This window comes from Castanea sativa, chromosome 12, assembly GCF_040712315.1.
Source record: "Castanea sativa cultivar Marrone di Chiusa Pesio chromosome 12, ASM4071231v1".
NCBI lineage: Eukaryota > Viridiplantae > Streptophyta > Magnoliopsida > Fagales > Fagaceae > Castanea > Castanea sativa.
The window spans coordinates 43,540,610-43,556,144 of NC_134024.1; the positions used below are offsets into that span (position 1 = coordinate 43,540,610).

The following is a 15,535-nucleotide window of genomic DNA, read 5'->3' on the forward strand; positions in this document are numbered from 1 at the left end:
ATGGGAAAGAATTTAAGCATTGCAACAATTTCCTTGTTATTGGTGTTGTCATCTACCAATGCCTAGCAAGTCTTTGATGTTAAATCATATGGAGCATAACCTAATGCCGATATCACCCAGGTATAAATATGTGTAGTGCAATCAACTATACTTAATTAACATGAAGAGTGTGTTCTAGTTAACTTAACTAGTAAAGTGTTTTAACTTTGAATAAGAGAACTTAGGTTCAAACTCCGTTTACACTAGAAACTGATTGATGCCATGATCAGATGACAAAACATTAACATGCAAAATTATTATTATTATATACTGATTTTGATTTTTCATAATTTGTTTAGGCTTTGACAAAAGCTTGGAAAGCTGCATGCGCAGTAGCAGGAAGTAAAGTTGTGGTTTTAGAGGGGGCATACAAACTAGGTTTAGTGACTTTGTTGGGTCCATGCAAGGGTGCTATTGAGTTTAACCTTCAAGGAACCCTATAGGCCCCATCAGATGTTGCTGCCTTCAACGGTAAAGATGCTTGGGTCATTTTTGAACGTATCGACGGTCTCACTTTGTCAGGTGGTGGAGTTTTTGATGGCAAAGGACAACAAGCATGGCAATAAAATGAGTGTGACAAGGACAAAAACTGCAACGTACTTCCTATTGTAAGATTTCAAACTTAATTAATTAGCATTTACATTACCATCATTTTCTACATAGACATTACAACTTTACAAACTTTACTCATTACAAAAAAAATAATTCAAACATTTATATGATAAATAATGTTTTACAAATAATTTGACAAGTTTTGTATAGTGATGTGTCACAACTCAAAAAAGAATTAATTTTAAAAGTTATATATGGGGAAGTTTATGGAGTATGGACACAACTTTTTGTGCCACAACACTAACCTATGCGACTATAAGCGATAGAGAAAAAACAATGGTTATATCTAAAAATGATAATTCACCAATCACAATCGCATGTCATCATTTGACAAAGCTTGTGGTCTATGAAGAATTGTTTATATAATAAAATATTATTGAAGTAGTACCAACCACATTCATAGACACATTAGTTTGTAAGTTTTTATGTAATAATATTTGCTATAACTTTACCATTTTTTTTATTGATTTAATGATCACATTTATTTCCAAAAAAAATATTATTTATTTTATATAATTCAAAGAATCGTTAGCATTTTACTAATTAAAATGTTTTTTAAATGAAACTTTATTTTAAGTGAATGCTTAAATGGAACTCGAGCACTCATATTTAGTGTTTTAATTTATCTAACTTGTAAACATGAACAGAATATAAAGTTCAACTACATCACAAATTCAATAGTCCAAGACATTACATCGAAGGACAACAAATTTTTCCACATCAACCTTTTGGAATGCAAGAAGTTGCAATTCCAACATGTTACCATAATTGCACCTGCAGATAGCCCCAACACCGATGGAATCCACATGAGACATTCATCTCAAATCACCATTACCCATGCCAATATTGGAACAGGTGATGATTGCATCTCCATTGGTGATGGAACCCAAGATGTTACTGCTAACCAAGTAACTTATGGACCTAGCCATAATATCAGCATTGGAAGTCTTGGAAAGTACCAGAATGAACAACATGTTTCAGGAATTAGAGTTATTGGTGCCACACTTAGCAATACAGATAATGGTGTTAGAATCAAAACATGGCCTTCTTCCCCTTCTGGAGTTGCTTCTAATATACATTTCGAGGATGTTGTTATGAACAATGTTGCCAATCCTATCGTCATTGATCAAAACTACTGCCCAAACAATCAATGCTCAAACCAGGTTACTATAGACATCACAATTATATACACAAATTTTGAAGTTAAAGGTTAAAAAAAGTTTTTTTTTTTTTAATTACAAATACTGATATCAAATTCTTGGCTCCTTTTTTTATTTTTTGTTTTGTTTTCAGTCTCCTTCTAAAGTTAAGATCAGTAATGTTACCTTTAAGAAAATTAGAGGCACTTCTTCAACAAAGGAAGCTGTGAATCTTATTTGCAGTAAGAGTGTACCATGCCATCAAATGGTGCTCTCTAACATTGATCTTGCATACAAGGGAGGTGGAGGATCTGCTACTTCCACTTGTGCTAAAGTTCAGCCTGCGGTTTCAGGCAAGCAGAACCCTCCTGCTTGTACCAACAAACTTTAATGAAATGCCTCCCAAGCTGTTAAAACTAATGTAAAATGAAAAAAATACTATTTGCAAATAGGTTATCGGGGTTCTATTTTAAATAAAATCTCATCTAACATGTTCCCTTTTTCTTTAATTAAATTATATTGGGGAACTTTTCTTAGTTATTTTTTGAGTTGTTTAAGTTCAACATTTTGCTGAAATATGCTATGATCTGTAGTGTTGTTGTAGATAGTATTTGTTCTATTATTGCAATTGAGATATTTCTTAATAAAAATCAAAATTTTTATTCAACCCTTACTAAATGCTTTTTATTCTTAAGTAAGTTGTCCACCGATATTGTTAATCATCTACTACTAATCCAATTTATTACACATTCAGGTAAGTAAACACAAAAATGAGCAAAATTTTAGGTTTTGGTGGTATTTCAGTCATTTTTTAGGTTTTAAGGGGTATTTTGGTCATTTTAAGGTTTCAGAGATATTTTAGTCTTTTTTTTTTTTTTGTATTAGATAGGTATTTTGGTCTTTTTTAGGTTTTGGGAGTATTTCGGTCATTTTATGGGTTTAGGGGAGTATTTTGATCATTTTCTAGGTTTATGAGGTATTTTGGTATTTTTGGAGGTTTTATGGGTATTTTGGTCTTTTTAGTGGTTTTGGGTATTTTAGAGTTTGGTGACTTGTAGAAATGATACTTGGGTCTAATTGGGTACCCAATTAAAACTCAATTAATGTTAGTTATAATTGGGTTACTACCCATTTAACCCAATTAATAATAGGGTAGGTTTGGGTCTTATCTAAGTGAGAGGGTTTGGGTGGACAAATGGGTTTGTGTTGATTTTGCCATCCCTTTTGCCAAGGAACACTGCAAAAGATGATCAGATTCTACTCCCTCTAAAAAATAATTTTTACAAAGTCATGGATTTGGCAACCCGAAAATAGTCCTGGTGAAACTATATATATGTCATGTTACAGATCCAAGTTTGAAAGTTTATTTATTGGCATATTAGGGCGTCAATGGCAGTTGAATTCCATGTGAGAATTGTTTTACTTTCATGGATGCTGAAGCTAAACTTGAAGCTACGAAGAAGTAACAATATAATTTAATACTCCATTCAAAGATGATAAGTTTCAAATTATTCATTCAATATCCACTTCAAAGCCTTCCAAGCTCAAGGGCTATTCAAAGAATGCCTTAACAAGCCAAAAAAAAAAATAATAATAATAATAATAATGACTCAAAAAATAAAAATAAAACCAACACTCAGCACTGATAACTTTATTCCATGTAGAAAACAGATTGCTACTTGTGCAGGTTGTGAAAGTAGGCTGTCGGGTCTCACTCAAAATCATCTCTGAATATGCTGTGGTTTCTTCCCAGAGCGTTTATAGTTTTCGCATAGGTGGTAGATCCGGAGCCAGAGAGGAGACCAAATACAGCTGCTGCTGCACCTATGATTGCAACAGCACACATGGCTATTGCAGTTCTGGTTTGGACATTACATTATTGTTTTCGCAGTTCTGTGCGCTTTGGATGCTACCTTTATGTCCCAAATGTTCCTGCGTTAATCTAATTCAATCAACCATATAATAAGTTTATTACATAGGTTTAGTTTACACCCAATCTCTCTGTCAACGTTAAACAAATTTCATTGATAAGCATTTTCAAACTTTTTACAATCCTCCAGCAAACGAGTGAAGTTGGAATTTTTTAAAAACACAACAGTTGCAAGCTACTGCCTACTTTTACAAAAGTCTTCATCTGTAGCTTGCAATACTGACAACAAAATTTATGTACAAGGTGCAGCATATGCACAGGGAATCTACATAGCAAGGCACACAACACTAGCTTTTCCCAAAGTACGAAAATAGGGTGGGTTGTTTATCACCACAATCCTTCGGGTTTCCCTTTTTCCTTGCCGGAGTAGAGCATAGCTTGCTAGTTTCATCAGTATTTTTCTCTGAATCAGCATTAAACTCCTCATAGTCCCGCTTCAGTTGGCACTTGGCTGGTCCATCTTGAGAATGTACAACACTAGATGTTGAATCTTGGTCACCTATTCCCGTGAAGAATGAAACTGCTTTGCTGTCCTCAGTATCAGGCTCTTTTTTAAAGCTATTTGTTTTTGGTGGATCAGTTATGAAAGATTCGGCAGAAGACTTTTTCTCCTCTAAGTTTGATTCTTCTTCTTTAATTACCTTTGTTGAGAAAAACTTGGAGATAGGATTGCTCCTTGCGTCCTGGTCACCTTTTTCAGTGAAGGATGAAAATGCTGTATTGTCCTGAGTCTCAGGCTCTTTTTTAAACCTTTTTGGTGGATCAGTCTTGAAAGATTCTGCACAAGAGTTTTTCTCCTCTAAGTTTGATGACTCTTCTTTTTTAATTGCTTTTGTTGAGAAAAACTTAGTGATTGGATTGCTGCCCTCTATCTTTAATTTTATCTGTACGAAAATTGTTCAACCAGCAATTATGAGTTTTTTCCTTTATAAATCTAGGATTAGGAGTATCTGAACAGAAAGCAACTGCCACTATTTCTATTCTTTTTTTCTTTTTTCTTTTTTAATAAGAACTGTGAATATTTCTTACCTGGTTTTTCCCAAAAAAAAAAAAAAACCAAGTCAAAAACCATAACAGGGAAAAAATCATAACGCATACTACTTAATAATTAGAATTAAAAAAATTGAGCCAGTGTTACCAATAAATGGACACCCTCAGATGAATTCTAACTGAGTGGGTTTTTTTATTTATTAAAGTAACATAATCACAAAACCAAGGAATTTGAACCCCACTCTCACACACCAACCCATGCTTATGGGAGGTAGAGGTGCCATTTAGCTTGGTACTAAATCTTGATTGGAGAGGGTATCTCATGAGACACAGCATGTGGGACTCATATCTTGTGAGAAAAGGTCTCATGAGACCATCTCACTTCTTCCCTTGATTGACCTTATTTATCAGATCTCCATCAACTATTGCTTACATTCATTTACGCAAGACAAGAGAGAAAATACACTATGTTAAAGAAAGAGGCAACTAGCCTCACCTCATTGATGCATTCTGGTCCATCAAAAGACGGCTTACCCATTGCAGGTGTTACTGGGTACCACACCTGGAGATTGGAAGACAAGAATAATAAATTTGGAATATTGTGTACCATTTATACTCAAAGTAGCAAATATAGATATAGAAAAGCTGTTATTTCTTATATTCAGACAGCTCTTACCAAATCCACATCTTCGTATGGTTTAAGCATGTTATCAAACTTGGAAGATGAAGAACCATTTAGCCATGTATCAGTTGATACCTTATCACCCAAAATAACAGGCATCCTGTCTATAATGATGGTGCAATGAAAAAATTAGTATATGACCACTTTAATTTGGTGAAGATTGGCATAGTAAACAAATAATTTAGCAGAATCTGTGTAGATCTCACTTCCAACTCTAACATGATTGGTTGGAGAACAATTAGAAATCAAGCTTAAGATATGCGATGATACCATAATCTATAACTACCATTTTAATTTTATCAAAATTAAAGGACTGATACTATAATGATACCACAATAATTCCTGTTCATTTTGTTAGAACTTACAACAGCGGGAAAATCATTAGCTAAAAATCCATAAAAATGTGGGATTCTTTTAAAATCTTGTTTGTGTGGGAAGACAATAAATTCAAACATTCCTACTAGTCACCATTTCTAAACTACAATCAAAAGTTTCTCTGGCTTTGGCATTTTTATGCCTTTTCTGAGACCTTTTCTATGCATAAAATTGAAATATAGGTGATCTACAAGGACATCAATAGTACAGTTATGTATGAAATACAAAAACTTGGCCAAAATAGCAGAAGGTAAGTAAAACCAACCAACAAATTATATGCGTCATAGGAAGCAAACCCTATACAACATACTCCAAATAGCAAGAAAGCAGAAGCATGGTAGACATGCACATGATCTCAACTTTAAATTTACTGTTCCTTTAAAACATACAATTTTATGTGCTTACACAAGTTCCAAACATGTTTTTCAACTAATTACTCATCCTTTGATAGTAATACCTTACAGCATAAGTGGTACAAATATACAACTACAAAACCTTCATCCCAAAACTTCAGAGTTGGTTATAAATCTTAACAATAATTGCACTCTTCTACCAAAAAACAAAAAGAAAACATTTGCTCATTACACTGACAGTACATCCCATTGACATATGATGATGGAAATAACAGATGAGTAACATGAGTTTCCTTTTTTCTTGGGGTTTAGCACACTAATTTACAATGTGCAGACATCACAAGATTAGAACATGCAATATAAATAAAATGAAACAAGCATGACTTACCATGCAGCCACTGCAATGCTGAAGAAGAAGAAGTAGTGAGAATTGTAAATGTGTAGAGGATCTCGCCTGCAGGAAATCATACACTAAAATAATTAAAATAAAGTATTAGCCTTCTCTTTTGAGGGAAAAGAATGAAAGAAACTATATCAACCACGGCAAATTTTTGGTAAAATGGTAGATATAGCAATAAGAAGAGTGCCTACAACTATAAGGATAAACAACATACTAAACTGATCTTATTCACTAATACTGAAATTGGTATAACACAGAAAGAATATATCAGTTATTAGAGCTAATCAAATATAAAAAATTTAATATGATGTATCTTCCAATAAATGTATCTAAAATACATGGGGGGAAAATGGTTTACCTTCTGAATTTTCCCATGCATCATAAAGAGCTGCAAACACGAGAGGCCTACCATCCTTGAAATGGATGTAGTATGGCTGCTTTTTTTGTCCATCTTTTTTCCACTCGTAGAATCTGGGGAATTATACAAAGTCAAGTTATGGCGTAGAACATTTCATGCCATATACAGATAAATTGCAAATATACACACACACACACACACACATACACACAATATGAACATTTCTTGCAAGATGACCTAAAACCATATAACGGGAAATCCTTTCAAAAAGGTTCTAATTTTAATCACTGAAATTGAAGAAGTTTAATATTGATTGTCAATATTCAGGAAAGTTAAAAATAAAATCAATCTACTATCAGAAAATTCTTCCTAGAGAACAATATTAAAGAAACAGGTGCCAAATATTGAGGAAAAAAAGCATACCCTTCTACTGCAACAAGGCACCGGTTTTTAGGAATTAAACGACGGAAAGAAGCCTTTTCACTTATTGACTCAGATCGGGCATTAAACTGCAATTTACAACACATGAAATAACAAGAATTTTCCAATAGAAGTTCTATGATATAAAGTCATCCCAAACTAAACAAGCAGTTTTATATAGAAATCAAAACGAATGCATATCAAACATGCAAATTATATGAGGAGAAAAAATCATTAACAATGTAAACACTATCGGAAATTTATTTACCAATCACCATGTAAATAATATGATTTACTAAAGCTGTCCTCATTTCAGCTAAAGTGATAGAATTACAATGATCATCAATGAAGTCCCTGGGCTGTCAATCTTAACCTCCACACTTAATGTCACACACACACACTCTCCTGGAATGTTTGAGAAAGTTAATGAGTAGATAGGAGGAGTATTATGAACAAAAATAAAATGGACACAATTAATGTCCAAGATAGGGATGAGATAACAGGTGTGCCTCAAAATCAACATTTCAGTCTCATTGTTCAATTGATCACAAAGACATAGATAAATAATGATTTGTCAATAAACTGGAAGGTCAAAATAAAGATTTTCATTTGGATGTGAACTGGAGACGGAAAACCAACAAACAAATAAAAGACTCTTACATGATATCATGCCATAATTTAAAAATCTTGTAATAAAAATGTCAGATTGTAGCTTAGGTAGTGTAACTAAACTGACAAAAATAATTAAAATGCAAGGAAAAGTAAGAACAAGTGACTATATTTAGATACGCAAATTAATTTATCAACTGAATGATAAAGTAAATGATTCATGACAACTGAGATGTTAAGCTAACTTGAGCAGAAAGATTAATACAGATGTGGAAGGATGATCAATGCAGACTAGATGGTAAACATTGATAACTAAATTCTCAAGAAAATGAAATCATCCTAAAGCAGATTAACCTGGAACATTGCATTCTAGGCTTATGGTACAGACAGGTCACAGAATGTTAGGTGCAGTTTGGGCCTCTATTTGCAGTCATAGTTCGTATTCAGGTCGCTTTAATGTTTGTGCGTGCCATTTATAAGCACATATAAAAGCACAGTAAGCCCATACTCCTTTTCTTACAACTTTTCTTTCTCTTCGCTTTGCAAGCGAATGAGCATATAACATGTAAACACTGCTATTCTTAAAATTGCATCCATTCATCTTAAATGCACATACTTAGCCAACTCAATTGGCTTTCTCGATCTTATCCTTTGAAACATAAGAAGTATCCATTCTTTTTTGATCAAATTTTAATAAAGATCTACTGTCCTACCCTTAGCGTTCTCATTTATGCTCCACCAATTGTAGTATGCCACGTGTTTGATTTCTTTTTCCCCTATTTTAAACATTGGTTACTTCATAAAGAAGAAAAAAAAAGGGAAGTGTGCTAGGCTATAATTGGTATAGCTTAAAGTGAAACACTCTGAATGTGACAAAAGAGGATTTTTATTCATCAAACTTGTACATTTCTGAAGTTCATTGGAGTTGTGCCAATCATGCCAGACTCTTAAAGCCTATTTGGTAAGAGATTTCTAGTAACGTTGATTAAGTTTTATGGAAATATGTGTAGATAAAAAAGTGAATGGAAATACGTATTGTGTTGTTTAAACAACGAAAACTATTGTTTGAAAAAATGCAGCAAATAAATAAATATTGCGGTGTTTAAACAATAGTTTTCGTTGTTTAAACACTGTTACCACGGGGCCTTAATAACAAAAGATCATTTCACGATTATAGCAAATAGATAAATATTGAGTAGCACACTATATATGTTGTTGATTGACATTGTTGACATGTAGCAAAAAAAAAAAAAAATGCAAAGGCAGTGATTGAATGCCTGGTATGTGTTTGAAAAAATGCGAGAGAAGTTTTAGTAATAGCAATGAGTAGAGTACCATTTTGTAGTGATCAGGTTTGTCGGATTTTTTAGTGAAACTAGGAATGAGTCCCCATTTCATGCAATGAACAACAACACCATCAGATTCAGAAACAGCAGCAGCAGCTGATGATGATGATCCTTGTTCTCTACGAACAACCGGCAAATGATGTCCCGGTGAAACGTTATAGGATGGACGGTGCCTATATATAATACTGATAAGTATTATTGAAAGCAATAATAGTAATAGAAATGAAGAAAAGAGGTTAGTAGTTAGTACGGACCGGTCCATCTGAAGATTACGAACTGAGGAGTTGTTGCGGTAACAAGCCCTGGGAATGTCATCAGCTCTCAGAGTACAACGACTTCTCCCACACATTTCCACTTCTCTCTCTCTCTCTCTCTCTCTCCCCCACTCTCTTCAAACCTTTCTTCTCTTCTCGTTTTAGTGCCGATGCAAGACAAACTGCTAGACCGTTGGATTGCAAGTTGTAACTGTCTTGAGATTCGAGGCGAGTAAAGTAAACACAAGTTTTCATTTACGACAGCGTTTTCCAATTTTTTTCTTTTTTTTCAAAAACGAACGCAATTCCTAAAATACCCTCATCTTTTTTTCTTATTGACGAAAATAGAAAACAAAACCCAAAACCCTCCTCACATCTACACTACACTACACGATTTTTTGCACATTCTCGGAATTCAGTCACTCTCAGGTACGGTTTCCCCTCGTTTTGGCAACTTAAATTAATTGAAGAATCTCTCTCTCTCTCAGTTTTTCTTATGATTATGGCTTCCTATTTTCATAAACCTTTAGATAGCTATCAAGGGAGTCAAGGCTATTTGGGACACTGGGTTTTTTTTTTTTTTTTTTTGAATTGATGATGACAAGTTGAAATGTTTAGGGACAGTGAAATGTTTTTCTGGGTAATCAATAGATTAGAGGGGAAAGGTATATATATTTTCGGGTGCAAGTTTGGATAAGAATTTATGGGGTATTGTTATTACTGTATTTGTTTCACAACAATTTTAGTTTTTATGTATATGGTTATGCAGTAATTCCATTTCTAAACTTACTGATAATGTGTTATGCTGTTAACCATTAATCTGTAGTTAAAGCATAATGAAATGTTTTTTTTTTTTTTTTGGGTAATTGATAGAGGGTAAAGGCACATATTTTTGGATGCTAGATTTGGAACTTGTATGGATTTCAAAGGATAAGTGAATTAAACTCTAACCTCTTTTGAGATTAGAAAATCAGAATCAGAAAGCTGCCAATCTATGCTCTCCCTGACCAAACGAATCCAGGCATTAGCCCCATGCCTGCGCTCTGCTTCCCAGCAACTCCGGTGGGCCCGGACTGACACGGGCACGTCTAGGAGGCCTAGACGGCCAGCTCTGGCCCCGGCACTAGCAAAGAAGGCGGGTGAGAAAAATTCAGAGTGGTGGATAGTGGACGGTGAAATGCATGAGGTTGGCGATCATGTGCCTCCACGTGAGCGCTTTGTGATCCCAAGGGACAACATTCCCAATAAGCGCCGCAAGCAGCTCCGGGAGCAGTTCATGCGCCGCACTCGCCTCATTATCAAGGAATCGGTTTGTCCACTTTTCTCCTTGTTTATCATTACTTGGTTTGTGAGTGCTAGTTTGGTTACCTAATTTTTATTAGCTATTGATATTGTAAAGGAGCATGAGCCCTGGTGCAACAAGTACATGCAATTGTATCAGGAGCTTAGAGAAAATTGGGAGAGGTTGTACTGGGATGAAGGCTACTCCAAGAAAATTGCACAAGATCACGCTAACTACGAGTCTGCCGAAGATGATGATCAAGATTTTTCTCCTTACAGGTTTCTCTTTATTTTATATTGCAAAACTTGGACAATGGACTCTCAATTTTTTCTTCTTTTGATTGTGTTTTGTTCATAAGCATCAATTTTTTAGTGAAGAAGACTTGATTTGTTTGAAGTAAGAGCAATGGACTCTCAATTTTTTCTTCTTTTGATTGTGTTTTGTTCATAAGCATCAATTTTTAGTGAAGAAGACTTGATTTGTTTGAAGTAAGAGCATGTGATGTTGACAATGGAAACTCAATTTAACCCTTTTTTGATTGTGTTTCAGGAGCAGGCGATCAGCTGCTGAGCCAATGAAGGTATGGGTTTGAATTGGATTAAGAATGCTCTATATATATATATATATATATATATATATATATAAGTATGCTATCTTGTCTGCTTTACTTCCAAGGTTTAGTACTTCCAACTTTCAAGATTGGGCTAATATAGAGTACTCTAGAAACACAGTTGATTTATGCTAGCTGATGAGAGCTAGGAGCTTTTAGATTGGATTACTTAGATTTTACTTGAAAGGATGTTTCGATATATGGTTGGTGGCATATCTAGGCATCAATGTTCACTAATAAGAAAACATTAGGCAAGATGTCTTGGAGGATGCACCTTGTTTACAGTCACTTTAAGACTAGTCAACTTCCTCTTCATTCTTGATAGTCCAACAAAAGTTCTATGGAAATGAAGGTGCAGAAAAGCATGTATGATTTAAATTTTGTGACACCAACTGTTGCATCATATTAATGTAAATTGATAGTTACAAAAATTTATTTATTGAAATCCCTCGAGAGGGAATTTGAGTGATACCAATAGGTTGATGAATATGGCCTGTCATAGGTTTATTCTGCTTATTTATCTTTGGTTAATCGCAGTGAGTAATTGCAATGAGAGATATAGCATGATTTTAGCAAAGTAATTTTTTTGATAATTGAGAGCACCTCCCAACTCCACCTCTACCCTTCACCTGTCTCACCAAAAAAGACTCAACAGAGGCCTCCCAATCCATAGAGTTCTCATACAAAAGTGGGAAATTCTCTTTTAAGCGTTGGTCACCACACCAACAATCATGCCAAAAACGAATTTAGTTCCCCATACCAACCTCAAACCAAATATGCTGAGCAAACATCTCCTAACCCATCCTAATACTCCTCCAAAGACCACAACCATAGGATCCCCTACCTAGCATTTAAACCCCCCCCCCCCCCCAAAAAAACAAAAAACAAAAAACCTTTCTTGTCACTTTCCCTTGGATAGGTATTTGGAGTGTGAAGGCCTCATTGAGGGTGTCTTTTTTTGTTTAGACGGCAGCATGGGGGACTATTTTTACTTGTGATAACCTTAGGAGGAGAGGCTATACTATGTGGATTGGTGTTGCATGCGTTGGTATAGTGGGGAGGGGGTGGATCACCTTCTAATTTTCGTTGCGAGGAAGCTTATGAATGTGAATTGTGGTGTTTTGTATTTAGATCTTTTGGTATCTCCCAGGTTACCAAAGAGTGTGAAAGATCTTTTGTTTGGTTGGTGGAATTGGATGGGAAAACATTCGTTTGGATATTTGAAATTTGGTTCCATTATGTTGGATGTGGATTATTTGGTGAGAGCCAAATAGGCGAACATCTGAGGATATGGAGAGTACAAGGGACTAACTTCTAGCTTATTTTGTTGGCACTTTGTTTGATTGGTCCCGTGCTTGGGGGTTTCACAAATAGAGGTTCCATTCTGATGTTTATTGAGTCTCTATCTTTTTGTACATAATCTTCTGTACTTTTTTTTTTTTTTTTGCATGTAGTCAGTCTCTTTTCAATAAATTTCTATTACTTATCAAAAAATAATTGAGAGCATGCCTTTTTTTTTTTTTTGCTATTTAAAGAAACACCCCTGTATGAGAAGAAAGAAAGGTCTTAATTCATTCAAAAGAACCAAAAATATGATAGTTTGTCATGATTTCATTGGGAAAAATTGCTGCAAGAAGGCTTATTTACCACTTGAAAGTAATATTTTCTGCCCTATGGTTATGTAAATGAGCATCTCCTTCGTATCACTCTCTGGTTCTACTGGGAGAAATAGTTCAAAATAGGAAAAAAAGAAGAATCCCAGTCTCTAGTATGACATTCTTATTTTGCTCAATGGTCTCCATTGCAAATTTTTAATTTTATTTAAGCAAGAAGGGTGCACTTCTGGTTTTGTAATTTATGCTACAAGAGTCATGGATGTGTTTGATCTATAAAAATGGTTTGATTTAATTTGAACATTTTTATCACTTAATATTTAATATTTAAGTCTAGTTACATTTGCCACTACCACAGAAATTGACTGGATTTTAATACAGGACCAGGGTTTCGGGAGGAACAGGCAAGGTGACAATTGGGAAAGGGTCAGCCAAATTCGGGATAAGTTTGAATTTGACAGGGAGAAAAGAATGAGAGATAAAGGTAGGCTCAATGTGTTTGAGCTTTATTTTACTTGCTTGCATTCTATTTTGTGTTTTGGTCTCACTGATTCCTTGGACCTGGGTGACGGATAATTGCTGAAAGCAAAGTAACACTCTCAATAGCACCTTGAGCTAGGTTTATTTATCAGCTTTTTAGCTTCTCTTCAGCAGGCTAAATGATTTTGAGTTCAACCCTCATTCATCACTATGTGGGTGGCCTTGCAAAATATATTTTCATGCAATTGAGGTTAATATAAGTTTGGTCCCTTGACTGTTTTGGCAGAACTTGCCACTTATTATCTAATAGTTTTAAATTAGTGGTGACATTTTTCCCCTAAATTAGCAACGAGTTATGTCAAAGTCCATTGTGTAAGCCTCATACTAAAACATAGATGAGATAATTAGATGGAATCCTGGAATTCCATGCATCTGTATTCTAGTATTGAAATCTTGTACAATCACTAATGGGGAAAGGGAAAAGAGCAATTTATCAGGGAAAAAACCCTACCCCTGAGCCCCTTTTTTTGAGAATATTGAAATCTTGCATGTTATGGTAGTAGGGTGGAAAATCCTTTATATTGGTCAACTTCTCTTGGGTAACTGCAACAAAGATTTTCTTCATCACTGCACACTTTTTGGTTTTCCCCCCATAGTTACAATGGAGAAGGGGAAATTTGAATCCTAGACGTTTGCATTGGAAATACCAAGAAGTGTGAGTTAAGCTACAAGGCTTTTGGCCTCACTGCACACTTTCACATGGTAACTATATTATGCTTAATGCACTAGCCCCACAATCTTATATATAGCAGATTTGAATATTAGTAGACTAGAAAGGGAATCATTTAGTTCTGCTTTCTATTGCAATTGGGGACTACACCTTTCCTTAAATTGTAGCAATTCGAGAAATTGGGGTCACTGCCACTGAAAAAAGTTAGTGAATTACTACATACTGAAACCTTGACATGTTGTTCTGCTTTATGTTCATGAAATCTTGACATTGATCTAACACATAACCTAACTTTCAGGATATAGACCCATAATAACTGCCATTAAAGACAATATGGATTCAAATGATATGTAAAACAAAGAGGAACGAATTTGTTAAAATGTGATGATTAAAAGCATCTGAGATGAATGTGCCTTTGCTCATTTTGCATATTTTCTATATGAATTAATCTTTAGGAATTGTGATGTTTTTGGTGTGATGTTCATGATCTTTTTATGTTCTTTTTATCTCAGCATTTGCACCCATGAATGGAGGAACTGCTTCTGAGTTACCTGATACTAACTCCTGGAAGCAACCATTTGATGCTCAGAGATACTTTTCGCATGGTGAAAGTGACTGAATAGGACTGTGTATACCTAAATAAAGAAAAGGAGAAAAGTTGGGACAATTTTCCTTCAGTTATTCTCTCACTATATTGCTGCTGGTATCATTGCTTCAGTCAAGATAGCAGCTGGAGCCTGCCATTACTGTAGCAGAGTAACCATAGCTCTTCTTCTTTTCTTTGTTGGATGTATGTAGATTTTTTGCTTTTTTTTTTTTTTTGGTGGGGAGGTGTGGGAGTCTTTGAGGTGGAAATGTAATTGAAATTGAACTACAAAGTATTTCCCAGCAATATATATATATATTATGACATGTAAACTTTTGTATCCATAACATGATGAAAAGTCTTGTAAGGTAGCTTTCATCTGTTATTAAAGAGTCTGCTCAGATGGAGAGATGGAAAATTGGGAAAATAGAAAAAAATTTAGTTTTCCAACATATATGTTTGTTATGGAGGATGAAAAAGCAAAAAGATGAAAATTAATTATTTCTTTGTTTAGTTGAGAAGCAAAATGAGAGGATGGTTACTGTAGTTGTGTGTGTGAATTTATTGTTTTGCCTCTATTGCATAAAATAAAATTTTTAAATAGCATATTAGAAGTCATTTTTACATTATTATATAAGAAAAAAATATTTAATTTACGGTTTATTCTTGCAAATTATTTATTAAAAATAATGTTCTGAAAAAATTATTTGGGAGAATTGCCTTGTGT

At 34.5% G+C, this 15,535-nt stretch overlaps 2 protein-coding genes and 1 pseudogene across 4 annotated transcripts; 2 read left to right on the forward strand and 1 right to left on the reverse strand.

Annotated features, from left to right (window-relative positions):
* LOC142619273 (exopolygalacturonase-like) lies at positions 1–2,181 on the forward strand (annotated as a pseudogene).
* A 1,608-nt stretch (positions 2,182–3,789) lies between these two features.
* On the reverse strand, positions 3,790–9,700 carry LOC142618803 (uncharacterized). The gene is made up of 8 exons (XM_075791830.1): positions 9,508–9,700; positions 9,243–9,426; positions 7,302–7,387; positions 6,879–6,991; positions 6,509–6,574; positions 5,387–5,496; positions 5,207–5,272; positions 3,790–4,604 (listed from the first exon to the last, which is right to left on the reverse strand). The coding sequence occupies exons 1-8, from the start codon at positions 9,600–9,602 to the stop codon at positions 4,008–4,010; spliced, it is 1,317 nt and encodes a 438-aa protein (XP_075647945.1). The 5' UTR covers positions 9,603–9,700; the 3' UTR covers positions 3,790–4,007.
* A 121-nt stretch (positions 9,701–9,821) lies between these two features.
* LOC142619104 (uncharacterized) lies at positions 9,822–15,260 on the forward strand. Of its 3 annotated transcripts, none has more exons than XM_075792173.1 (6): positions 9,822–9,936; positions 10,482–10,816; positions 10,907–11,067; positions 11,339–11,369; positions 13,394–13,496; positions 14,735–15,260. In XM_075792173.1, the coding sequence occupies exons 2-6, from the start codon at positions 10,502–10,504 to the stop codon at positions 14,839–14,841; spliced, it is 717 nt and encodes a 238-aa protein (XP_075648288.1). In that variant the 5' UTR covers positions 9,822–9,936; positions 10,482–10,501; the 3' UTR covers positions 14,842–15,260. The 3 variants fall into 3 exon arrangements, with proteins under 3 accessions (XP_075648288.1, XP_075648287.1, XP_075648286.1); XM_075792172.1 differs by having other exon boundaries at positions 9,867–9,936; positions 10,474–10,816; XM_075792171.1 differs by having other exon boundaries at positions 9,878–9,936; positions 10,381–10,816.
* Positions 15,261–15,535: the final 275 nt, after the last annotated feature.